General features: G+C 36.1%; 2 protein-coding genes across 6 annotated transcripts; one reads left to right on the top strand and one right to left on the bottom strand.

The window, feature by feature from the left end:
• The first annotated feature begins 1,061 nt into the window (after positions 1-1,061).
• LOC124211256 (dual specificity protein phosphatase 15) lies at positions 1,062-24,837 on the top strand. Of its 5 annotated transcripts, XM_046610127.2 has the most exons (9): positions 1,063-1,420; positions 10,193-10,399; positions 14,966-15,082; positions 15,155-15,279; positions 15,942-16,113; positions 16,260-16,438; positions 17,534-17,734; positions 18,285-18,569; positions 19,464-24,837. In XM_046610127.2, the coding sequence occupies exons 2-8, from the start codon at positions 10,379-10,381 to the stop codon at positions 18,565-18,567; spliced, it is 1,098 nt and encodes a 365-aa protein (XP_046466083.1). In that variant the 5' UTR covers positions 1,063-1,420; positions 10,193-10,378; the 3' UTR covers positions 18,568-18,569; positions 19,464-24,837. The 5 variants fall into 5 exon arrangements, with proteins under 5 accessions (XP_046466081.1, XP_046466083.1, XP_046466080.1 ...); XM_046610125.2 differs by having other exon boundaries at positions 1,062-1,175; positions 18,285-24,837; XM_046610124.2 differs by having other exon boundaries at positions 1,063-1,396; positions 18,285-24,837.
• EMC8-9 (ER membrane protein complex subunit 8/9) lies at positions 20,516-27,086 on the bottom strand. The gene is made up of 5 exons (XM_046610128.2): positions 26,719-27,086; positions 26,454-26,530; positions 25,952-26,021; positions 25,587-25,681; positions 20,516-25,502 (listed from the first exon to the last, which is right to left on the bottom strand). The coding sequence occupies exons 1-5, from the start codon at positions 26,926-26,928 to the stop codon at positions 25,328-25,330; spliced, it is 627 nt and encodes a 208-aa protein (XP_046466084.1). The 5' UTR covers positions 26,929-27,086; the 3' UTR covers positions 20,516-25,327.

Genomic DNA, 27,086 nt, shown 5'->3' with positions numbered 1-27,086 from the left:
AAATTGTTGATGTCTTTGCTTGTGTCATTCGAATTGGATCAATTTCTTATTTATTGCAGGTACATCTGCAGGGATGACTTTTCATTCCTGTTGCCATAAACAACATTCCCGGCTATGTTTACGAGATTGAAGTTTGTAAGGTAATACGTAACGAAACATTGGGAAAAAATCACTGTTTTCTTATTATTACAACGATTCGGAAGGAACCAAGATTGCAGAATATGAGTATGTGTTGTTCCATTACAATCCACCGAATTTCAAACGGTTCCAAAATCGCTCTCAGTAGACTGAGTTTTACCCTCAGCACGAATAATTTCATTTGTTACAGTAACTAGAAAAATTCAGTAAAACAGGTATCGTTAAAAAAACTGTTTGAATATTGTTGGAATTACGAAAAACGAGGTAAGCGTAAACATTTTGCTGCATTGTCGATCCTTTTTTGATAATTGCAACGCAAAATCAGTTTGTAAGGTTTACTCTACTTTTTTATTTAAGTAAGGCTGTAACATCAATTTATTGTTGCACAAGCAACAGTTACAAGAAAATATAGCAACAGCGATCGTAATGAGAAAGAACAGTAACGGATACTATATTCTCCGGCAACAGCTAGAAAACTAATTTTCATTTTCTACCCAGAACTATATTTCCCGATTTTTGTAAAAAATGAAAATAGTCAAGGACCGAGCGGTAACCGGAATCAAAAATTTCTCCCACAATCAGTGTACGATAACGTTGCTAATTTCAACACGATTAATCTTCGGCGGTTTCGTTTCCGTCTTCCCAACCCTCGAATCATACGATCGGCCCCATTCACCCCGAATCGTCGCGTCCCGAACCCGCCTCACCGTCGGCGTGTGGAATTATAGTTGACTCCGAACTCCGACCCCGCGTAACTCGAAGCTCTTGACCATTGGATCGGTGTCTTGCGACGAGGAACGAGGGAAAAGCAAGGAAAACGGACCTACCCCGTCGTCGAGGCGCCCGTGACAGGGGAATTATCGAGCGGCGCTTGCGCACCCCGGAGACTGCTTGACGCCGTCAACGCGACGTCGACCGTCGGCGACGGTAGTGATGGTTCGTCGCGCTTTGCCGTCGGTGTGGTAGGTCCGAGGCTCGTCCAGGGCTGCGTCAGCCGAAAGTCGGTGCTCCTCGGTGCCGCCTCAGCAAGCTCGCAGGTATAACCGTCCTCGTCGAATCGCCCCTTTCCGGGTTCGCTCAACGAGCGCGATGCATGCCCCGAAGGGCTGAGCTTCCGGATTCGAAGGATAACCCCGGGACCATCGTCGCATTGTCGCAGCGAGGCTCGAGCATTTGTCGAAGACCATGGCCAGCTTCTGCCGATGATTAGCCACGCCGGAAAACCGCTGCACTTTTACACGAAAAACTCACCGCAACGGTGAACACGTCTGATTTTTCCACAGTGCGGCTCGTTCACGTTCCCGTTTACATTCACGCCTAGACTATACGGACATGCATGATCCTCTAGATGCACGATTGCTTCCCTTGCCGGGCTTGTTTGAATTTCTAACTCATGCAGATACGGTTGTAAACAGCGGGAAATGACGTTGCAAGGTTTACCTTTCGGGTCACTACGGATTATCGGAGCTCTGGATAAATGTATACCGGTTGCGATGGTTTCGGGTGTTGGAAAGACACTGTAAATGTTTAGGCGCAAAGTTTACTGTCAACCGAAATTACGTCCTGTGATTTTTCACGAAAATAAGGCATATTTGCTGCTTGAATATTGTGGAAAATGGTGATCTTAGAATTTGTCGAAATTGGCTGGTGCGGACTTGTATTGTGAAATAATTTTTCCCGGCAAATTGGAAAATTCTACATAAGATAGTGCTGGATTAGCACTGAATTGTAGACTGTAGAAGTCTATATTGCATTGAACAGTTGATTCAATTTTTTTAGACTATTTTTCAATCATTACCTCGATTTTTAATTCAAGATTCGAAGAGAACGTTGTTTCACAGAGTTTGCAAATTCATTTTCAAAGCTCTACCATTATTTTGGATACCGATTACGTTCAGTTTAATTGTCAGCTGATCTTACTTCGATTTTAAACAGTTAATCATCCTATTTTCCTCAATCAATAGCCTGATATGCGAAGTTTAATTCGAAGAACACGGACTTTAAGATATCATAAAAATATCTTTTAAATAAAGTTCACCGACAATTAACCAAGTGTTGCCTACTTCGAGGTGTAACTTATAACAAAGCATACCGGCGGATCATAATATTAGTTCCCACGAAAGGTTTACCCACGTAATGTTTTCGTCCGATGATACGGAAAAAAGTTGATTGTGAAACTACACATACACGATCATGTCATAATCATACCTCATATTTATAACATTTATAACACATACGGAATCATACACAGAGTCGTTTAATCGCGTGTATAATTGATATACGCATGCCGTATGAGTGCAAAGACGAAGCATCGCTATAGCGATTTTGAACGTTCCAACCTTGCCTTGAACGTGGAACGAATAGAGCATACTCAAGTTATCATATTTTCTACATCCTGTAATAAGTTTAAGTGCAGTAATTGAGAAATTACTAAACTTACAGCAGCAACAACGCATCGCGTCAATTGAAACTATCGCAACGAAGAGTTGAAGTCTTCGTCGTAACTACGCGTCATTGTCATATCTGATCGTAAATGGAAGAGAAATAGCGATAAAGCTCGAGCTTTGCTTTACTGACACAAATTCCACGGAACGACGAGCTTTCTACTTAGGGTTCCACGCTATACCGGTGTGGAAATTTCTAAATGGCCTGCAGCCCGGCTGTGTTATTAGGAAGATTTGAGTAAATAGCTGCGTGCGTGCTCGTAGACGACCATTACAATATGACTAAGCTCGGCTTGCACCAGAAGCACGCGAGTAAGCGACACGGTTCAAAATACACCAGCATACCTGTCCCTTGACTATGAGACACAGGCGTAATGTTATTCATTGTATATACGTAGCTATCCAAACTGGTCAGTTTTTGTTCATTCTCACAAACGCACACACACGAGTTCTGAATAAAATTAATGCCACGTCACAGGGTAATTTCGAGGCAAGTACACTCAGCTAATACATCGTGCGATCTTCTTTTTTTTTCAACTTTTAGTCAACTTTTTAGGCACCACACTAATGCCATCGTCGTTTAGAGGATACCCTTAATTGCAATGTTCTCTCACCCTCTTTTCTTTAGAGAAGAAATGTCTCTTTTTCCCAGTCTTCTTAGCGAAGGATCTTAGTCCCTACATTTGCATTGTGAATATTGGTTTGAAGGTCTTTAAAAATTACTACTAAGCGATCCTTGGGACGGGTTTGTATTGGCCATAAGTACACATCGTTTATTACTCCATGCAAGTTTGATTTCTTCGGAGTCTCTTCAGTTTGTACCTTATCGTCTTGTACCGAAGGGTTTATTTTTACCGAAAGTGGTACGGAAAGTAATATTTGAGACCATCGTATCCGTATATCTGGCAATAAAACTTGCCCGAGGACTCGGAATTTAAGTGGGAATCTTTGAATCCACTTTCCCGATTTCGCATTTCGAAGTCGATATTATAAAATGGATAATTCGGCGAGTTAAAGCTTCGTGCGAACACTTTTTTTTTTACCACTTGTCCAGTTGTATCCACATCAAAATTACCTCAACAATTGGGATTCTGATAGAAGGTTGAGAAAATATGGAAAATAGTTTTCCGAAAACAGTGCTATAGAAGCTTTTCTGCTAGGAACATCGCACTGCTTTGTGATTTCTTCGCGGGATATATTTTCGGGAATGTTATATTATTTCGAAAACAAAATAAATATGTAACGATCCTGTCGCACAATTTTTTTTCTACGAAGAGTGTAAGCCGTAAAGTGTACAATTCAAATACTGACATCATGAACTATATTCATCCTGAAACTTGGTGAATTAGCAACTTCCGTTAGCGCGAAAATTACCGAGACGGTCGCGGTCACGTAGTTTTCAAAGCCTTTGTACATCGAGAATCGCTGCCAAGTCGGTACGTCTATTATATCGTCTTGAACTTTACCCTGATGAACTAGTTATGCACGTGTAGCTTTACACGTATGAGAACAATCTCTGAAGTCATTAAAATTACGGTACGCTTTTGCATGAAATCGGCAGGAAAAAATTTCCGAACGGTACGAAGTGACGCTGAAAAATTTTGATTAAACGGAACGTGTCGAACGGAGTTTGAAAGAAAAAAACGCTTTGTTAGAAAACACGAAGCTGATTTGAAAAATCGCAAAAAAATTTCACCGGTATATCTATCTTTGCGAAATAAATGCAAAGAAGCAAAAAACACACTTTCCTAAGTGAATTGCGATTCTCCCTTGAACGAGTTCTGCGTTTAATCGGTGGAAAAAAAATTGTTGAATACCGAAATCTGAGCAAACTTATCTTCTGCTCACGCGTTGGTCTTAAGAGTAGAGAAAAACACAAAAACAAATTTAGAGTGGAATGAAATCTAGCAAAAGATACAAAATATCGGGTTGTGTTAGTTTTGGTAAACTTTTAACGATTTGTTCAAATGATCTTTCGAGCACTCAATGCGAATGTCGTGTAATAGTCTTGTTTACGAATACGAAGATCAACTTTTCTCAGTTATTGCATGGTCACGTGAGAAATAAACAAAATTGTTTCCAGTGTATTGCACGTGATTTTTCCGGGTTTGAAAAACTTCCCAAGGGGGTTTTTGATTGAAGGACAGAAGAAAATGATCATTTTATTCAGCGTTTTATCGTGACTAAACTAATCGACGGAACAGAGCGAACCAAACCGCATTTGAAAGCTGCGGATTTTCACTTTAAGCCGCACACAAGTTTTTCAAATCGTCTTAAAAATTCAGTCCTGTACGTCCGTTTAAGAGGAGCTCAGCAGAAAAGGATTGTTAATACGTTAACCACGTTTCTAAGCAAACGCAATATCCGAAGTACAAAAAACAAGACGTTTTAGAATCAGCAATAAATCCTCTAGGCTTCCGTGGAACGGATTTTTGATTGGTCCTTTCGTTTTTGAGAAATTAATCAAACACGAAATCTGATGAAAAAAGATGCAGCTACTTATAAACCAAATTTCAATTGATCAAAAATCCGTTTTCGTAGGAACTTAGAGGATACATCGAAGGTTCTGAAAAGTTTTAGGTTTTCTATTTATGATATTCTATTTGCCAACAAACGTGGTTGCCGGTACGCCAACCGTTTTCTGAATAGCTCTACTTACAACTAAACGCACGTACAGGAGTCAATTTTTTACATAATTTAATTTTGAAAATTTTCGTGTTTCAGAGTGAAAATTCGTAGCGTTCTAATGTCTTTTGGTTTATTCAGTACCGTCCACGAGTCTAGTCACAATGAAACTTTGAAGACAACGATCATTTTCTATTGCTTTTACATTAGAAGCCTTATCATCAGCTTCGGGTGTTTTTTCTCATTTCGAAGAAACTCACCGAGTACGAAATTTTCTTGTCTTTCTAATTGCGAGGTGCGTGAAATCAGAAGTCAAAGCCAAATTCCAAAACTAATCTTCACGAAAATAAGTGCATGGTTTGAAGAATGTTTAATGGAAATTGTAAACATTCAAAAATACACACCCTGCTGCTTCCATGGAATATATGAGCATCTTGCTAGATCACTGTCTTAGTAAATCAATATAAAGTAAATAAGAATCTGTTGGATTAATGTTTTTTTTCCCCGATTTTATACTAGAAACAAGCCATGAATTTTTACGAGGTTGAAATAAGTAACGTTAACGTCACGAAATCTCGGGAAAAAAATCATTACTTTTCAATTTTAGAACGACTTTCAAGGAGTTTGGCTTTTGAAAAATATGGGTATGTTTGTTTTTTACCAAACAGTCTAGTATCCGTTACTATTCTTTTTCATTACGATCACTGTTGCTATATTTTCTTGCGACTGTTGCGAAAATTTAATTCTCGTGCAACAATAAATTGACGTGAAAGCCGTATTCAACTAAAAAAGTAGAGTAAACCTCAGAAACTGATTGTGCGTTGCAATTACCAAAAAAGTATCGACGATAGCGCAAAATGGTTACGTGTACCTCGATTTTCGTAATTCCAACGATATTAAAACAGTTTTTTTCAACGACACCTGTTTTACTGAATTTTTCAAGTTCCTATAACAAATGAAATTTTTCTCAGTGTAACGTTACGAACTTCAACCACATGAATTTTTTGAGCTCACAGCGTTTCCAAGATATTGCCAACGCTCCGGCTTGGTTTGTAAATGTAAAACATCGTATGGGTACGATGATAAAGCCGAGTCAAAAACTGGCCGTAACAGTAGAACTTGTACTGTATTTTATCGTCTGTTTTTTTAACGGACCCTCCGACTCCGCTCTGCGCGATTCGTGCCACTTGTTTCGGTTCGTATGTACAATACAACACGGACACTATATTCGTAAGTGGGTTCCAGGGTATTACCTAGCTGTTTGTTCTGAGAATCCTCAACCTCTGCTTTTTCAACATTTCTACAGTGCGACTTGACCCCACCTTAGTGTAAATATTTGCCTGTAAATCCATATATAGATTTTTATACCTACATTTCAACACCAGCATCGTCAGCAGACGGGCAACGAAAGCTACGTTATGCAAATATTTAGCGGTACGAAATGTAGCTTTGGTTCCTTATCTGTTGGCAATCAGCGGCAAGTTTAACCGAAAACTCTTGGTATAAAAACTGCAACAACTTTATAGCTGTTCAGACGAATTGTTCTGATTCGTTAGTCGGACGTTCTTTTTTCGGAAAAATTCCAGTTTTTCACATTTCATTAGTTTTTCATTGAAGCAGAATGTTACGTAGTAAGGAAAAAAGTTGTGAGGCGTGCCAAAAAATTGCGACTATTCTCTTATGTTTTGTGTAGAAGCATCCAACCGCAATAGTACTGACGATTTTTTCCGATTTTTTCCGCGACTTGATTTAGCGAGTTATGACTTTTTCGAAATCTTTACTTTGGGAAGTCGCTTGTTTTTCAGTCGATTTTAGCTCGTTACCGAATAGTTGCACAAAAAATTTCTCTTAAAAGACAAAAGTTTTAGGTCTTGAACCATCTTTCAGGAAAATATTTTCATCCAGTTTATTCCCACGCTGGAAGTTCCAATTTTCTCGAAATATAGGTAAGAAAACATTTTAGGTTTACACAAAACTCCCTTAGCGATTTTTTTTTTTTAAACTCTCACAGAAACGTGTATGTTAATACAAGATTTTGATGACCACAGAAAAGATGGGCCGACGTTCTGTTTAGGAGTTATGACTATTTTCATTTCGTATTACTGCCATTATATTTCCAAAAACTCTGAGGAAAAATCTTGTACGAATATACAAGAATTTCCTGACTCTACGAAAGTTTATCCGACGTCAAGTTTAGAAATCGCAAACATCTCACGCTCTGAAAAATCTAAGAATAAGACATTCTTTCAAATTTTATGTCTGATCAATTTTTGTCCGACAATATCTGGAGAATGAACGAAGACTTCAGTCTCAATCAAGGGAGGTTTTTTTTTTTTGTTGATTATTTTCTTGGATTAGATGTTCATATTTTGAATATAATTGACCGACTAGTTTTCAAGTTATTCGATTAACGAGAACAAAAAAAAAAAAAAAAGAACTAACGGAATTTTTGATTTTATCGCTCACGTAGCTTTTGATTTATTTTAATAATAAAGTAAAAAACAAAACGGTTCATTTTTTATCGTTGCATAAGTTCGAAACATATCCCAGCGTGAACTTTTGAGACTGGCTCCACCAAGGTTAGCAAAATTAACCGTTTGTTTCTTTTTATTAACAATAATATTGGATCATTTCACTGTTCTAAACGTTTCTTCAAAACTTTAAGCATTTAAAACTCTGTAATTAATTTCTCCATCCTAATCGTGAGTTAGTAAAATATGTTGTTAAAACACGAATGTAGCAGGCCTATTGTTTTTTTTTCTTTCTTTAACCATCAGTCATTTTTTGACCGTATTTAGCCGGCTACGTCAAAAACGAAAAATTGGCTTTCCACACACTTAAAATGTCACTTGCATGTTTCGTATGCACTGAAAACAGGGTCTGCAATTCTATTCGTTATTCTACCGAGTATAATTCAGCCGAGTCCGAACGAAACATCAATAAAAAAATATATGAAAAAAGGATCGAGACACCCGTGATTTTCTGTATTAACAGTTTTCCATATTATTAACATTTACGTTACTTTACCTACGTTACACATACAGCGGAATGAAACAAAAAATGTCTCATTTTAAATTCTTTGAGAGACCGAAATGATTTCAACCTTAAATCAAAAGCATATAATTTTATTTTCATTTGGAACAATTTCGTATTCTCAGTTTTTTTGTAGAGAATGCAATAATTTCAATTCCAAAACTTTATCTAAGACGAATATATATGTATATATATATATATATATATATATATACACATGTACATCTTCATATATATTCACAATACAAGTAGATTCGTTTGATTGTTTTTTTCGTAAGAAATGAAAAAAAAAAAAAATGCTTTGAACCTTTATTTTACGTCTCATACATATTTTGAAAACAAATATAAATTCCGTTTACTGCTCTGCTGTTGTCTCGTGTAACAGATGTTTTATTGAAATATCAGTGTTGCATCTATATATCCAACAGGAATTTCGGATGGCGAGACTTCTTTTCCCGAAATTGGATACCCAATCCCTGGATTCACTGTACGCCGTGTTTGTTTGCTATGGAATCTTTATATGCTTCATTATATTACATCTACCAATAAGTCTATGTCGGAGATTTTGATCCTGCACAAGTTTATGTCAACAATTTAATTGCGTCGAATTTTTATTGAGTGGTTACCTCGTATTTCTGGTGATGTGAATTACGCACATTCACATCGCACTTTCGAAAAATCCCGCAGTCATTTGGTATCGGAGGTAATTTTACTCCATCGTAAGATGATAATTATTTTTTCATCGATCATCGATTTATTTGTACTTGTGAGAAGTTTCACCCGTTTAAGCTTCAGATAATCTTAAGTTAAGAAACTGTATCAACGTTTTCGTCTTTAAAACGTTAAATCAATCATTATTGATTTTTATGAGGGAAAAAAAAAAAAAAAAAAATAAATAAAAAATAAACCAATTTCATTCCGTCAGGATATTTGTATCGTTTCGCTTGACGCGCTTTACTGGAGGTTGGGATATCGATCTGAAATGTTAGAAGAGTCCGCCGATCACATCGCAGGTGTTCAGGCTTGTTTCTAAACGGCCTGCATTTCACACACATTTCACACACAGGTCTATAGGATGTACATAATTGAATGGAAAATAATGTTTTGTTGGAATTTATGTGTTAATGCCACGTCAACAAGACTGATACGCCTGCGCGATAGCTGCAACATATGTAGGACGATTTGGTCGATTTTTTAAAAATAATTCTTCTATTGTTCAGATATAATTTTTACATTTTTATCATTTTCAACTCAAGTTTATTCTGCGATTTGAAACAACTGTAACGGGACAAGTATAATATCGACATTGTTGGATAAAATAAAAATCGAAATGTTACAGTACTTTTTTTTCTTATCAATTTTTGGTTTCCGATTTGTTTATATTGAAACATCAAGAGGCATAAGAGAGACGCTTAACCCTTTCAGTCACACATTTTTCAACTCAATAATTTGGCCTGAATTTTGTTCATTGTAGGTTTTTGGGGTCACTGATCACGAATCTGAAGGCAGAATCTGATAAGTTCTAAATCCAATACGGCGGATTTAAAATCGCAAAAACTATCAAAACTCGATGATTCTGGCTAAAAGTTGTTACTCAGGATTTTTTGGGGTTATGTAAAGTACACTGAGAAAAATTTAATTTGTTATGGTAACTAGAAAAATTCAGTAAAACAGGTATCGTTAAAAAAAACTTTTTGAATATTGTTGGAATTACGAAAAACGAGGATTAAAAATGAAAATAGTTAAGGACCGAGCGGTAACCGGAACTAAAAATTTCTCTTATTGTTAGTGTAAACTGTGACAAGGCTAGGACATGGATTTTTTTGAGATGATATTGATGATTGTGAGCATCCCACTCTGACCGAAAGGGTTAGAAATGAATACCTGGTTGCGTTAAGGAAATCTATCATTGTAAGATAAAGTCAGTTAAATTGATGTTACATCTTTTCAAGGCTTCGGAAGCTGCTCCTATCCCAGCAGCATCAGAAGGGTGGAGAGGAGCCATGAAAAGGGGTGACAGTGAGCCGGAAGGAAGTTCTACGAGAGCTGGCAGGAAGCGAACAGTTACGAAAACAACGGATTGATGGCCTCCCTGTATCTCTACACCGTAGCTATTCGTTGCTTGGATTCTAATCGCCATGGGGAATGGCATGAACAAGGTACCGTGATACACACGAGTAATCGATTCGTGTCTTGTAAAGTGCCGTTGTGCAGTTTCTTTATCCACCAATTTGCCGTAGGAATGAAATTGCGAAGAAGCAATTTGCTTGGAGAAGTAATGAAATAGAGAACTGCGTTCTACGAGAAAATTTTCGAAAAAGTAATGATTTTTAAGAAGAAATCAGGGATCGATTGCACTCGTAGGATGATGAAGAATAAAAATAAAAAAGGATACGTAAGAGTCAACTCGATGAAATACTTCAGTTTTATTTGCGGAAAATACGTTATTCCGTGCATTGGTTTCTGCTTTCCAGTGGATTTAAATATCAGAACAATAACGGAAAAGTCTAAAGCAGGATGTGGTTTTAAACAAATTCAAGTCGCGTACATAATGCTGAATAATTCACTGGCCTGCAATTCGAACGCAGTCCATTTACCACTGGAATAGTGTTGTCGGTGAGAAGCTCACGCGGGTTCTTTTAAAGCTGAATAAATGGTCTTTCAGCTTTTCGCTTTACATTGCACCATACGTTTGACTTGAGAATATTCAAACTCCATTGAAAAGTATATCCGTGTGTAATGACGTACAAGGTGGCCAAAAAGAAACGTGTTTTATTGCAACTCCGAGCGATGTAATAGCCGACGAAAATCGTCGTGGAAGCTTGAAAATTTTTATAAGAAAATTAGGTAATATTAGTGATTCAGCGCGATAGCAGCGGCTTTGTTGCTCTTGATATTTGAGCGGTCTTAGTAAGATTTGATGTCAACGACCGTCGAAGTAGACGTAGTTTCTCGAAATTGTCTCCTGTCATTTATTTCATCGACATCTTCATGATAATACATGACTCAAAAAAGCAATATTTGCACGAAGAATTCGATTTTAGTTTTGTTATCTAAAGTTTATCAAAGAAATATTGCTCAGTTTGACAGAAATGTTTTTTTTTATTTTTTTTTGCCATGATTGAGAACAAAAAATTTACGAATAAAATCGTGATTATATTAAAAACCATCCCCCTCCTAGCAATACTAAAATGGCATATAAACTGAAGCCAATGTAACATAGTCATGATTTTATTCGTAAATTCTACATTCCCGAACATCAAAGTTCACGGAAAAAATCAGGGCAACAAATAAAATTCTTTTTTTTCTTTGTTGATCTATGTAATACTTCGAGTCTGTTGTGTACTTACATTATTTAAAGATTGTTATAAAAATACTACAACGTGAAAGGTATTATTCTTGGTTCGAATATACGAGTATTGTTTGTGGCGGTTATTACAATATTTATATCTATTATACAGTGCATTTCCTAACACAAAATATAATGAGAGTAATTGACTTTCGCAGATTTGAGTAAACATTGTGAAAAAGCCAGTGATACAATCGACGTATAAACGGCTTTAACGACGTGTATCATATTTTAATATTGTGTACTCGCGAATATTATTGTAAAGAGGAAATTGCGATATCGCATTTCATTCGGAAAGAAAAGAAAAAGAACAAAGAAATTGTGAGCCATAATCTAGGCTAACGAGTATATAACAATCGTCGAATGCGATATCCAATTTTATTTGACTGTAGAAAATCCATTCCGAATGAACAAATGGCGACGGTTCGACAACACAGACTGATTTGCAGTGTCGAAAAACTGTGCAACTCATTCGGGGAATTCTTATCGATTAATCGATTTGAAGTAGTATAGTATGTAGATTCGTACGGCAGTGTTTGTACGTAGCATTTACCAAAATGTTTCACATTCAAAATAAAAAAAAGAAAAAAAAAAGAAAAAACAAGCATAAAATAATAAAGCGAATTCGTAATAATCTAACGTCTAAAATCGTGGCTCACGAATGTAGAATGATGGATTTATATCGTACTGATTATAATACCGGTATATCATGCATTGTCGCATTAATAAATAAATATAATATAATAAATAAATATAATAAATAAACTTGCAGGTAGAACGAATTATGTTAGATCAGGTTAAACCTCCGAATAGTTGAGTTCCATGTAATTCGTATAAATTCGATCCAATATCCTCAGTTTTACTGTTGATTCCAATTGCAAAGTCGAGAAAAATTAGATGCCTGCATAAAAATGTAATAAGAGCATTGCGATTTTCATAAGATTTAATTGGAACGGAATTCGAAACAGTGACTGTCGATTTTTGAGAAATTCTGCAAAAACAGAAGAGAATACAAGTAATAATACTGTTTCTAATAATTAGATACCACTGTAGAAAGTTTACGTTCATCGATTGGTTTTCTTAGCATTTTTTTTTTTCAAAACTCGACTTTTAAAGTTAGTGAACTAGAATTTGTTAAATCTTTTTCTCTCGGTTATCTGGATAATTATTTATCACGACACCCGAAACCTTGCAGCAAAATTTATATATAATAAATAATCGTAATACGTGAAACCTTTTCTCTGATGTTCAGTCCAAAAGTTTATAAGAATTCTCTACTCGATCGTGCTTGAGCTGTCTCAAGCAGTTTTTCACTATTTATAAAACTCGTAGAGTTCAGTTTCTATTACACAAATTCCGTCCCTGGAAGTTTTCAATATTTAGAGTAAAAATTATTCGTTTAGCGTGAAATGGAAAGCCTGAAAGTGACGCGAGCATTCAGACGTACCGTATAGATATATTTTCTTTCCGATCAAAACGATGCTTGACACGAAACAGAGATAATGTAACGTAGCCGCATGGGTATGTATGTACATAGGTGAATACGTAGAGATGCGCCTAAAGGATTGTAATACCCTCGGACATGACATGATACCCGGTGTATTAGGCGAGCGATCGATCTCAGCGATGAAAGTGATAGTATTATATATGCCGTGGCCAACTCTATACTCGCATAATGTAACCCCACAGCAAATATTGTAATCTATCTGTACTATACGTTATACCATACAGAGTACAGGTATATGTTTGCAAATATCATGGCTGCGCGATATTCAGTAGATATCAGATCGCGCAAGTATAACCGGCCTCTTCACCGTGTCATAAAATATTGCATTAATCGAGTTTATAAACATATAAACATTTGCTATTTTTGCGCTATGCCGTCGGAGGATCAAAGGAGTAGAATATTATGTTCAAATAGATCGTGGTTTCAGACGTATAAAAATTGGAACATGTAACAGAATAATATACACTGAGAGAAATTTTTAGTTCCGGTTACCGCTCGGTCCTTAACTATTTTCATTTTTAATCCTCGTTTTTCGTAATTCCAACAATATTCAAACAGTTGTTTTTAACGATATCTGTTTTACTCAATTTTTCTAGCTACTGTAACAAATGAAATTTTTCTCAGTGTACATTTTCATTTTTGCAAGTGTTCTTCGAAGCTTTATTCATAGGCATCACGAATTTATTTTTGCCATTTCACTGTTCGAATGTCAAGGGATTCGAACATAGCAATCCAGGTGAATAACGAATGAGACTATTGCGTGAAATCCGAGACTCGACAATCGAGTTGATTTTTAATTCCACAGGGAAAAGAAACACACGCGCATGCATTATACGGAGATAGAGGCTTGGCACAGTGTCGCGTGTTCGTGTCCCGAAATAATGAACCTGAAATTAAACAGCTCGGTGTTCGTTGGATTAGGTGTTGTTATTTTTTAATATTTTCTTTTTATTTTCTCAGTGCACAGCCAGCCAAATTTTATGCAACTTATAATTATTAACGAACCCCTCGAAACGGCAAAACCAGAGCAACCCGGGTCAGGGTGATTATAATTAACTTTATTACAGAATAAACATAATGCTACAAAGCGTTGGTTAAAAACATCCCAGTAGGAACATTTTCAGCGAAACGTTGTGTGGGTACGAATATTTATTTCTGGTGCAGAAAGTAATCGATGCCTTTCGGTCAGCGACCGCGTTGATTTATATCACGCGTTTTCTTTTATATTCCAGAGGCGTCGGGTCGTTAGATTCGGTCGTTTTCAAGACATTACGATAATATATAAATCTCAGACTGCGTGGCAAGCTATTTTTCAGAATTGATCAAAAATTGCCGAGCCAGGTGAAAGTAGCTGTAATTTTTTCAGCCAGAAAATTTGCGTCGTTAAAAGTGATGTATTGTAACATACTACGCTATGCCAAAATGAAGTCAGCCCGCATCGCTTCCCTTCATTAGGATTCTCTTGACGATAATCACACGCGGATGAGTGGCAATTAATAAAAAACTTACGTGAAGTTACTACAGCCAATGTAGAACGTGACATATCATACATAGTAAGTTCATATCATGGACATATTGTCCGCGATGATCGTTAGTGATAGACAAATCATAGAGTGAGAAAACGAATCCGATTTCTGAAAATCAGGCCCCGAAAACAATCTGAAATTTTTTTAGTCCTGCCGTAGTACGCTATTCATTAAATTATCCGAAGCCTGACTTCAATTGACAATTAAGATCGAAGACAATACATCCGTTCTCTTTTCCTTCCAACGTAAAAACGCGGACTTGAATCATTAATTTCAAGTGATAAGCAAGTACGCGGCTAATGAGTAGAGTAATTAACCTCTACGGGTCCTCTTCATATTTTAGGTCTTACCCGGCTTATACGTGGGCAATTACCGGGACAGTAAGGATGCGGCTCAGTTGGAGCGCTACGAGATCACCCATATTCTTGCCATCCATGACGCGGCAAGGCGTTTACACTCCGTAAGTGAAACTGTGCCAAGAAAAGTGGAGGCATGACCTCACACAATACGATTGATGCTTTTCTTTCGGCAGGACAAGCACTATCTGTGTATTCTGGCAGCCGATACCCCCGATCAGAACTTGACCCAGTACTTTCCACTCTGCAATGACTTCATCCATGCTGCTCGACTTCGTGGTGGCAACGTCCTGATACACTGGTAACTATGACCATATCTCTGGTCTTGCTTTCGACTATTCGCAGACTTGATGATCGTTGAGATCCTCGTTATAAAGGGTCTCGATGTCATTCTATTTCTTTTGAATGTATCTTGATCATTATCACCTAAAAATTATGTAGTTGCTTTGAGGCCGTGACCAGTATCCAACTCTCTGATCCTTTCTGTAGTCCATGTATGTTTAAAAAGACTGCGGTTAAAGATGTTTAGATGAAGGGAGGATCTTCGTAAGCATGTCACTGTCGAACACACTTGAACATTGTCTGCGTTAAAGAGAAATAATATTCGTGTCTAACGTACTTGAAAGATGGTACAATGCTCATTTGTCACTAAAGTGACTCCAAAATCTAAAAAGCAAGTCTCGCATATCATCTGATTGACTCTCCCGATTCAGGAATGAGTATATTTTCTTCTTAAAAATTGTTATCGTCTCTTGGTATTCTTGAAGAAATAGGCACTTGCAAGCTCCCTGGCAGATCCAGGATTCACAGATATTCTCTGAGTGTGGTTAAACAGTGTGAAAAATCGTTTTACCCTTTTGTAGTAAGAGCAAACGTCCCCGAACAATGTTTAGTTTTTCTTCGTCTAATGTGTGTGATCTACATCAATTCTGGTGTTTTGCTTCTGTTCTCTTCTTCCGACAGCTTAGCGGGGATGTCCCGCAGCGTAACAGTAGCCGTAGCTTACATCATGAGTACCACGGATCTCTCTTGGAAAGAGGCACTCAAAGTAGTTCGCGTTGGTCGTGCGGTGGCGAATCCTAACGTTGGTTTTCAGCAGCAGTTACAAGACTTTGAAGCCACTCGTCTCCAAGAGGTATGTGTACATTCCATTGCTCTACGTTCGGTATTAACTCCGCACTGTCAGGCTTGTCTCAAATGTACCGCTGGCGATAGCATAATCCCTGTTATGCATAACAGAACCCGTGTCGGTGTGATATTTACTTTTCATTTTCGTTACAGGAACGAAGAAGATTGAAGGAACGATATCCTAGTTTAGCTCTAGCCGCATCAGACGCAGAAATCTGCAGGGCTGCTCTCTGCAACTATGAGAGTCTGGCACTTGCGAAAGAAGTATGCGAGGGTAAGTGTGCCATGGGGCGCACTTGTCCAACTGGCCTTTGCCGGCAGCCATCCAAAAGGTAAGAAAAACGTGTTTCACGCTATTTATGGAATGGTACTAAAGTCAATTTTGGCGTCAAATGCGTAGAAATAACAAAAGTGATACGTTGACAGAGCACAGCGATTGAATCCTGAATCTATAATATCCCCCAAATTTTATATCAGTTAGAAACTTTTTGGGGGTCACTAAAGATTTTAGATGTGTCCAAAAATGATCAAATATTGATATTTTTTTAACATCAATTTTGTCTCTCACGGTGGCAATTGTTTTTGTATGTAAGAAAATGATATCCTAAAAATTTTACCTCAAGATAAAAACTTTTTGAAAGTCGCTGATGAATGTTGCATTGGATGTTTTCGAGGGATTTTTAAGTATTAATATTACGGCTCGATATTTTTTTTTTTTTGTAATTAATTAACATAATTATGAACCAAAATGAACAATGAGACGATAAAATATGTGTAAATGGAGCATGCCCAAAGAGGTTTAACTTACGATATGGGGGAACTTGATGTCGAATACATGACTCATGCTCTCGGCAACTTTTAATTGTCCAACAACAAAATTTCGAATCCAAAAAAATGACCTTTCTGTCACTTTCTTGCGCGATTTATAATGATCGTTATTTCACGAGTGTACATTGTATTCGATCTGAAACAGAGTGTCACAATTATGGTTAGTAAAAAAGTACAACATCATCATTATTATACCTCCACTTACTAGGATTAGACTGATTGTGAGTACCCTGATACGTAAAACGGCTTCTGTCGGATTTGGGTTTCAATTGGTATCACCAACTCATAGATAATGCTAAATTTCCATTGGAAAAAAGTCCATAGGAAGTCATTGAAGCGTGATTAGGCACTATAACATTTGTGGGTAGGTATCCCAGTAAATCAAAACGAATTCGAAAGAGTCAGGATGTTTTTAGACATCAAACTAAAATCTTATGACCACCCGAATTTTTTTCGATTCTCTTCAAAACAGTTGATTTGAATTATTGTCCATTCGATCAAATCCCATTCTTTGAAGGCCAATTCGTTTTGGATTACTGGCACAATGCGCCTGTGATCAGAGTGATCGTATGACAAGATTAGCATTCACTGAATTGCAGAAATTTGAGGAGAAAATCTTCCACCACAAGTACGACTAGCCTGACGACCGGAAGAACACCACCACACTCTCCAAGAATGCTCCCGTCGGCGCCACCCTCACCGGCCTTTCCCAGATCGGCCAGCGCCATCCCGTCTGGTCAACGACCTCGTAGTGGACCAGCGGGTCTGCACTCTTATACAGGATCTGCACCCCCGTCTAGGTAAAATTCTCAATGTTCAATTTATTTTCCAACACTTAAGTGTAGAAACTTCTGAAAAGTCGCGTGATCGATTCGAATGAAATTGTAGAAGACAATGAAGTATCCGATAAAGATGGGTCATAAATTGTTGAAAATCTCTCGAATTGCTGTCACGAAATGTTCAACGTAAACCCAATTTCAGAAAAATTCATAATTTACGGAATTTCCCAGGAATCTTCGCAGACCCTGATACAGGACCTTTTGTTTTCAATTTAGACATTATTATACGCGTATATTTTGTCAAATATTATACTTGTGAACCGGGTATTCTATTTCGAGTGTGATGGTCAATTAATTCAGGAACAATAGATTTTATCGGCAAACGTTCCATACGAAAGTTACAAGATGAGCTTGAGCTGATGAAAAAAGTTGAGCTTGTTCTTTCACTCGGCTAGTTCTATTAAAGAATATGGAGGTACTTATAAGAAGACCGATGCCATAATTATGACTGCGAGCGATGTAAAAGATGCATGATTGCGAGATACTCTCCATTCCACATGTTCCTTTTCAGAGCCATATCTCGGGTGGACTTATCCAGCGCCGTTGCATGCAGCAGCAGCAATACCAATCTGTCGACGGTTGGCAGAACTGGGCCGGCAAATTCGGGAAACAAATGGCGCTTGCGCGCTGGATCAGCTCCTGTCACTCCCAGAGCTACTCCACCGTCTTCTCCTCAACATTGGCCACGCTGCAATCCCGGTAACCTTCAGGCCAATCAGCCCCGACTTCCGGCCTCGCCGCAGCCTCAGAAGCGGGATCTGGCCGACAACGAGTCTCAAAATAAGATAACGTAACGGTAGGAATACGTTATTCATTTGTTCACCCAGCGGGTTGGGATCGTTAGGTGACAAACTGATGAGACGAACTTCATTGGATTATGCATATAATGAACGGATGATGTGAAGCTACATAAAAGTAATACGGCGCTGAGATCAGCTGATTATTTTACAATTGCGCTAATTGCATAAATATCAAAACGCTGAGAATTCATACCGCGTGTATGACGCAAGCTGTTAGCCTTTCGGTTTTTTACGTTGAGTCAATGTGGCGTGAAAAATATGACAACGCAGCTTGGATAATATACCTAGGTATACCAGGATGGTCCTTGAAAGGGTAATGTTTGAATTTTGACCGGTGCGCCCCCCAAGTCAGTTCCGGATAATTCACAAATAATTCCCCAATTTTTTCAGATTCTTATCTCAACTCTAACCCGTGCCCTAAATAGGGTGGATTCCATTCAGCCCTTTCAGAGGCACATCCAATCTAACGAACGGATTTAGATGAAATTTGCTACAGGGGGATTGCTTGGGCCACTGAAAATTTCAAAATTCAAAATGGCGGATCCAATATGGCAATATCAAACGAATTTTGGGATTTTTATCCACCATATTGGATCCGCCACTTTGAATTTTTAAATTTTGAGTTCACATTCGTAATCGGTGACCCAAGGAACCCACCTATGACAAATTTCATCATGTGGAAAGCCACCCTCTTTGGGGTACGGGTTAGAGTTGAGATAAAAATCGGAAAAAATCGGGGAATCATTTTTGAATTATATGGAGCCAATCTGGGGACGCATCGGCCGAAATTCAAAAACGACCTTTTTAAGGACCACTCTAATATATGTTATATATACCCTACCCGTATATATTCGACGATCTGGGAGCGATGCGTATTCTACTGCCTGCAGATGGCGTCTTTGTGTGCGTTGGGTCTCAGAGGAAATGACGAAGGATTTCGAACCTGATCTTGAATGAAGTCAGTGATATAAGATTGATGACTGAGTACAGACAATTAATATGCAAAGAAAAAAAAAAAAAAAACATTCTGGCCATGCTGAACCGTCCAAAATAAATTCGAAAGAAAAGAAGAAATAAATAAAAATCGTTTACACATAATCGTATTACTGGAAGATCGATCGATTAAAACCGAACGGAAAAATTGCCGAGAAGAAAAATAAAAAAAAAAAAAACCTTACTATTTGAACACGTTTACACAAAATGCATTATTCGCATTGAAGTTCTCATTTATAAATGTTGTTATTGCACACATGAAAAACGGTACACACGTATTATAAATAATGTATTATACATATTAAAATAATTGTTGGAACGGAAACGAAGAAAGGAAGAAAAAAATAAGGAATTATTACGAGATATAAATTTTATAGAATATGTTGTTGTCAAAATACTTACCGTTACATAAATATGATATGATAATGATAGCTAATTATCATTTTATTTACTGATTAAATTGTTAATTAGATACTCCTTGCACAGAGTCACCGACACAACGTTGCAGAATTTTATGTGCACGAGAAAAATTAGTTATTCTGTATATAAAGTTATCCCCCACCAATGTGTACTGCAAATATACAATATGGGCATTTCCGCCAATTACATGGCAATAATCCGGGATGAAAATTTGAATTGTCTACAATTTTAAACTAAAATGCGCACTAACAATAAGATAGAAAAATTGACGACGTTTTAGTCATCTACAACTTGCGATCCTCGATAATTTTGAAATGCAATTTTTTAATTTTATAAAATCGACTTTTATCCACGGACTTATCTCCGTTTCTGTCGGAAACGAATCATGAAAAAAAATGTCCGTGATGTAAAAAACTCATCTTTCCGCGTAGATTATTTTTTTCAACGTAGACACGTAAGAAAAACGTGAAAAACACGATTTTTAGTAAAATAAGGCTTTGTTTTCCATAGTGCGCAAATTTGAATTACATTTTTTTTTTTTTCAAGTAAACTCTGAGTTTATTGGTATGAAACGCAAATTTCCGAATTGGGGTGGCCACGAGGACTCGCGTGAACTACATTTGATTTTCTTATGCGCATGGTAGCGACATTTTAATGGTTGTGCGGTTTGGAAATTATGTTGAAAGTATGACGACAATACTTGAATGAAATACAGATATGAGAGAGAAAACAATCGAAGATGTTAACGATAAATAAAGAATTAAAGAAATGCCTATGACAAAATTGTCAAAATATTAGTTTTTGTTTGTTTTAGATGGCAAAGATACGAAAGATTTCAAAGAGACAGCCTCGAGAGATTTTAAAGCTAATCGACGTAATGAAAACTTGTTTCGTCATTTTATTGTTTTAGGTCTATATTACCCTCACGAATTATTTCAGATGTTTATAAGTGGTGTACCACATAGAAAATGACGATTTTTGCACTTTCTTGCCACTCGTTTACTATTTGCGACCATGTCTTGAGAAAAAGTTGTTTGTATAACTATAGAATATCGAGATTTGCCTTTTAAATATTGCTATGCATAATATCCAGTCTCGCCACGCTGGATATGAGAGCTTTGAGTTGATATAATACCTTATTTCAGGTTTAAAAATAATAGGTTGTAACAATTTTTTATTTTCATTTTTTTTTTTTTTAGTTTATCGTCAAGTCAGTTATATTTTCTGCATAAAATGTAATACTGGTGATAACTATGAATGTGATTGAAATAAGATTTCATTCTTGTACAAAAGTCGTTCGTGACTGCATGCCATTATGGAATATGTTATTAACGGTAATTAGCCGTCACTATTTTGGATAAATACGTGAGAGAAATTTTAAGATAATCGCTCATTCCCTGCACTTTTAAATAAAATCAAATGTAGCTCACGTGACACTACATCATATTTATCTCGCTTTAAAAATTTCCTATTGAAAAACTCTCAACTTTCAGATACATAAAAATAAAAAAAAAAAAAAAATTTCACTACGCATTATGGAAGAGAAGGTACGGTTTATGAAAATCGTATTTTTTGCATATTTTCGAGTGTCTACGTTTAAACAAATAATATATTCGACAAGATGAGTGTTCTTCAATACCAGGAGTGTAACTTTTCATAATACGCTTCAGGCAGCAATGGAAATATAAAAATTCGCGAAAGCATCCGATTTTGTATAAATAAAAAATTTCATTCCGAAAATTTAGCAAATAGTGAGTCCTAAAAGGCTAAAACTTGTCAATTTTCCTAATTTAGTGCACGCTTTAAAAGATCTAAAAAACAACATTCTTATCGTTGACCGTATTATTGGTATATAATAGTTGGAAATGCCGATAAACAAAATCGATATACTATATATTTTTAGCGTTAAGCCGTTATATGTGAGTCACGAATTTAAAGAAAGAAAAAAATCTGTACAACAAGTACTATAAGTAAATTTTTAATTTCTTGCACAAATTTTTAAATTTAAGATACGATGGCAAGAATGTTATGCGTAATGCGCGCAAATATAACGGAATGGTGTAAATTCACTGAAACATTCAGTGAGGCTAGATTGTATTATAAAAAATTTATTATCTCTTGTTTTCTAGCTGACGACCGATTTTTCTTGTTTTTGTTTAGAGAAATTGTGGTTCAATAACATAAAAACAAAAAACTTGTGTCGATGATATTTTATGGCTCAATGCTGTTATTTTGTTAACGAATTTCTAAATTTCTTCCAAGTTCTGTCAGACCTACTAAAAGTGTTTGAAACCACGTCACTTTCACAAAAATGCAAGCTCAAATTACACTGTATAAAAATATAGAATTTTCTTTGGTAAGAAAAAGTAAAGTGAAGTAAAATATTTTAAACGCATGATTATTGTCGAGGTCTATGTCATTTGTTTGAAATGTGTTATAGCGAAGATCAACTATGGATTATTATCTTACAATCAGTATTCAATTATAAATTTCCTGGGCAGTGATTCGGAAATACTGCGTAATAAAAACGAGGTTTCTCATTCTAACGAAATCGAGATCGGATAAAAGTTCGGAAGAAAGCTATTATAAATTTGTGATAATTTATGAAAATTCTGTACTCGCCAGATATCATCCAAAGAATATTTCTTATGCATATACGCTTATTTGCCGTTTAATAAGAATCGATTGAATTAACGAAGCATGAGAAGTGCAAGACAACATGGGAAAAAACGCAGTGAAAAGTATTAGATATTTAGAATGAAGCCTGCAGCCAGAAAACATAATTTGTACGTTAGGCACAGAGTTTAGGGTTCAAAATTAATATTTATGATAACGACGATGTAACAGTTAATAAATTAAATAATATTAATGTCGCACGAAGCAGCTGTAGCACCATTGTGTATAGTTCATAGAGACGTCAGAAAAATCTGCGATAGCTTGATCGATGCCTTAGTGAATAGTATGCCACTATTTTTACGTGTAGAGCTGGACATAAATGTAAGTAAGACACTAACAAAAAAAATGTTGAATAGGTTATAAATTTAAAGAAATTTTTTAAATCCTACTTTTCTAAGTAGGTGCGTAAATATATGTAATAATATATGTATACATATATGCTTGATCATATCGTGTTGTTAAGTTTGACGAGATTTTTTAAAAATTGTGAGAAAAAAAAATTAAATTACTATCCAAATTACAATTCTTCGACGAATACAACTATATATATATATATATATATATAAAATAACGTTATGGTATGAAAAATAACAATATACATATTATACGTAATATATATATAGATGAATAACACTAATGTTAACGGGTGCTATTTTTCAACAAAACATTAAAATAAATAAAAATAAAATCGCAAATATTATCGACAGTATATGGATAATATACCACGGCAATGACGACGAGTTTAAGCTACACATAATCAAACAGTGCAAGTGATCAAAGAACACGAGGCTAGTTGCAGTTTGATTTATAATATCTTAAGTTAAAGAAATAGAAACAAACTACAAGCCATGAAGTGAATTATTAATTTATCGGAGGTTATTAACTACGGCGATTTTAGAGTAGATCGCATTGAGTGGCAAGAAAACAAATGGTTGTGATAAATTATTGCACGTATCTATCGCACCCCATCAAATAGAGCTGGAAAGAAATTTTGCAGAGAATTATTCTTGCCTATTCTCGTTTTCGCGAGATTAAATAAGGTGATGTGAAAAACTGTTTATTGGCTCACATATTCGTACGTTTTCATGCAAAATTTGACCGCATGGTGTGCACTCGAAAGCGAGGAAACAAGGAAGTTCTTTTTCTTATTTCAAGTGAAATAGAAAAATAATTTTTTCACAAAGAAAAAGTAAATATCATTTGTTTCAACCTCATAATAATGTATTTTAAGAAAAGGTATAATTAAATATCCAGTCTGTGCTTGCAAGCAGATAAAGTCTAAAGAATTGAAATCTATGAAACAGCATACAGATAATAAGTATAATTTTTTTTCTTTTTTTTTTAATGAGAGATGAAGAGGCGCGATCCGCAGTTTCAAACAACCGGTGAGTGTTGTTGTACGGTGAATGAGTACATAGATACCGATGTAAAATAAAATTTCAAGAACTTTGTACCTGAATAAATGAAAAGTTGAAATTTCTATTACTGTTTGTGTTACTCGTGTGCGATTCAAATGAATTTCAAGGGCACATAGTAATCAGAAATATGTCACCAAACAAAAAAAGGTAGGAGAACCGAGGAATGAATGTGACAAAGGCGAGACGAGGGATATAGGTGTAGGTAATTTGTGTACAGCTGAACAGCTATAAAGTTAAAAGAGTAGACTAAATAACCGATGGCTTAATTATGTATCGTATACTGCTAAAAAAAGAAAAGTGATAAAAATCTGACAAACAAAACAAAAAATAATAATAATAATAATAACAACAACAACAATAAAAAAAAAAAACAAATAAAATAATACAAGCGAACTACTTTGTAAAATTTCTTACAAATAACTTGAAATTTTGTAGAATGAACAAAAAAATCATTTGTGAGAAGCTTAAACCGAATAAACATTTCTTTCACAATCATATCAAAATTCGTCTTTTCTCCTACTCACATAATATGCATCTATGTGTAAGAATAGACGTGCAACATTGAAATAGTCTTTCGAACGTCGGTTTTTAGAGGTCTGCATGTTTTATTATAGACTTTGTGAATAGGACACAAAAGATTTAAAGGTGCAGATAAATATAGAATTTTTTTTGTTAAATTAGGTTGTTTTCACTGAACATAACATTGGTAAAATTATGGTACTCAAAGATTCTGTGCAAAGTTCAGGGTTATTACAAATTTTTCATTGAAAAATTTATCATTTTTATATGTTTTCCAAGTAAGAATATTTCTTGAATACGATTTTAGTGTGATTTATACGGAATGTGTGGCGAACTGCGTATTCATTTTACAGAACCTGTGTGAGATAACGTTATGTTCTAGAATACAAAGCTGGAACGAGTAATATTCAAATTGTTGCATGTTTTGTTTATATTTAGATAAAATATGACTGTCGTACAAATCAGAACGCGAATGAATTTACCAATTGACATGCAAATTGAATCATTCACTAGCATTATTCATGATTATGTCAATGATCGACGTGAATTCCGAATCCAGATAAAAATTTTCAGCCGTATTCACCAAACTTTTTTTTGTATATTGAAAAATTCCCTCACTTTGCTCAGTTTTCCAGGCTTGCAACAACTCTCCAAGTTATTCCCCTTTTTCCTCTTGGGAATTAACAGTACCGTGGAATTTTCGTGAGGCACTATTTCGCACAAATGAATTAAGAACCTAAACCAACAGCCTCTATTGCTTCGTCAATGATTTTGTTCAATTCGTTGTTCTGCCAATCAAGGGATATGTTGTCGAGATGATTGTCGAAGTCGACAAGATCACGGTAATCTTGCCCTTGCAACATCGTCGAAACTCCTTCTAGAACATCTTTATCTAAGTTTATCCTATAAATAAAATAACGTGTTTTGTTATTACTTGCTGATCGTTACCAAGGTGCTTAGTTATCAGGTACAATAAATATTCCATACTTATTTTTCTCTATAGGTTTCCATTTTCCATCTACATTTTGTGAAACTCTCAAAGGATTTTCTTCCATGCGAAGCGTAACTTTCCTGTTGTCGACCTATAATTTTCAAAGTCTTTTCAAAATGTCTTTCCCTTCTGCTGTACAACTTATTGGGCATGTAATATCGCATTTAAAATTTTCATGATACGTACCAAAACTGGTTTTCTTTTATAATAAGAAATATCTTATCTTCTGATGATTGTCAAAATTTATAATAGAATTCACCAAAATATCTTATATTCTACAAGGAAATAGAAATGACAACTGAACCAAAGGATATCTAAATTGGGTCAGATTGTTACAATTGCCAATTTCCTGCATACTCACCACAACTAATAAGGCAGAAGCATAGCTCTCCGCTATTTTGTCAGCTATTCTGTGAGCTGGCTTGTCCACGCTAAAAAAATCACACCAACATTTAATATATAAAAAGGATCATTTATTGTTGCGATGAACACAAATATAAGACTTGTTCTTTTCAGTTCGATTAGGACAATCGAAACACACGACGAGGCTTCTGAAATAAGGGTTGACATTATTTTTTGACTGGTTTTTCGATTTATAATTTCTCTTAGGTCGAATTACCTGAAGTTATCACTAATACTAAGCTCTGATAATTTTTTTTCAGTATAAATGGAACTTGGCAAGCTATCTATGAATAAGAAACATACTTCAGGTTGAATATCACATTGACCCATATCAGTTTAGTATTGGAACTTATTGTTAGTGATCAGTCAAGTTTTACAGATAAGATTGATGGGTTGGAATTTCAGGTGCGACATATCAAATATCCAGTTTCAATGGACTTTTCAAAGCTGGCAATACGTACCTCAAATCGAATAAATTCTCGTTAGCCAAATAGTAACCAGCAATTAGCAGACCTTGATGAGCAGCGACTTGATCGACCTGCAGTAACCAAGAAACAATGTTACAAGTTAGAAATTATAAAAGATCATCATTGTTACGTGAAAAATACTGAATTCAAATATGAACTTTGCAGTTCTAATTGCGAGTCAAGTAACCGCGGACCTGTGCCAGGTATACGAATAGCTGATACGTGAATGATAAATAACAATGAAGGTAGGTAAAATAACCATAGTCAAGGCGACTTCGGCCATCGGCGATACATGGAGACAGAGGTGAAAAAGGGGCACGACATCGACGATGTAGAGTTCTTTCGATCTGGAGGCATCCCTCGGCTTCTGCTCCGCTAGTAGCAAACCGTTTACTGCACAGTGGGGATATTTCGCTGCGTGTAAAACTATCTTGCTGTAAGCACGCACCGAAAATCTAACCTCTGCCATGCTCGCGTTCTTCGGTTGTTTCACTCACGAAGAGCTCTAAAACACAGACTATGCTCGACCACTGACACTTGACAACTAGCTATGTATGCACAAATATGCACATGAAGTTAGCCCTGGGTTATTTTTCCTGAGGGGAGTAAATGCAGTTTCACGAATTA

The sequence above is a fragment of the Neodiprion pinetum genome, chromosome 2 (genome assembly GCF_021155775.2).
Source record: "Neodiprion pinetum isolate iyNeoPine1 chromosome 2, iyNeoPine1.2, whole genome shotgun sequence".
Taxonomy (NCBI): domain Eukaryota; kingdom Metazoa; phylum Arthropoda; class Insecta; order Hymenoptera; family Diprionidae; genus Neodiprion; species Neodiprion pinetum.
Note: the sequence above shows the minus strand (reverse complement) of the source record. Positions and strands in the feature narration are given on the sequence as shown.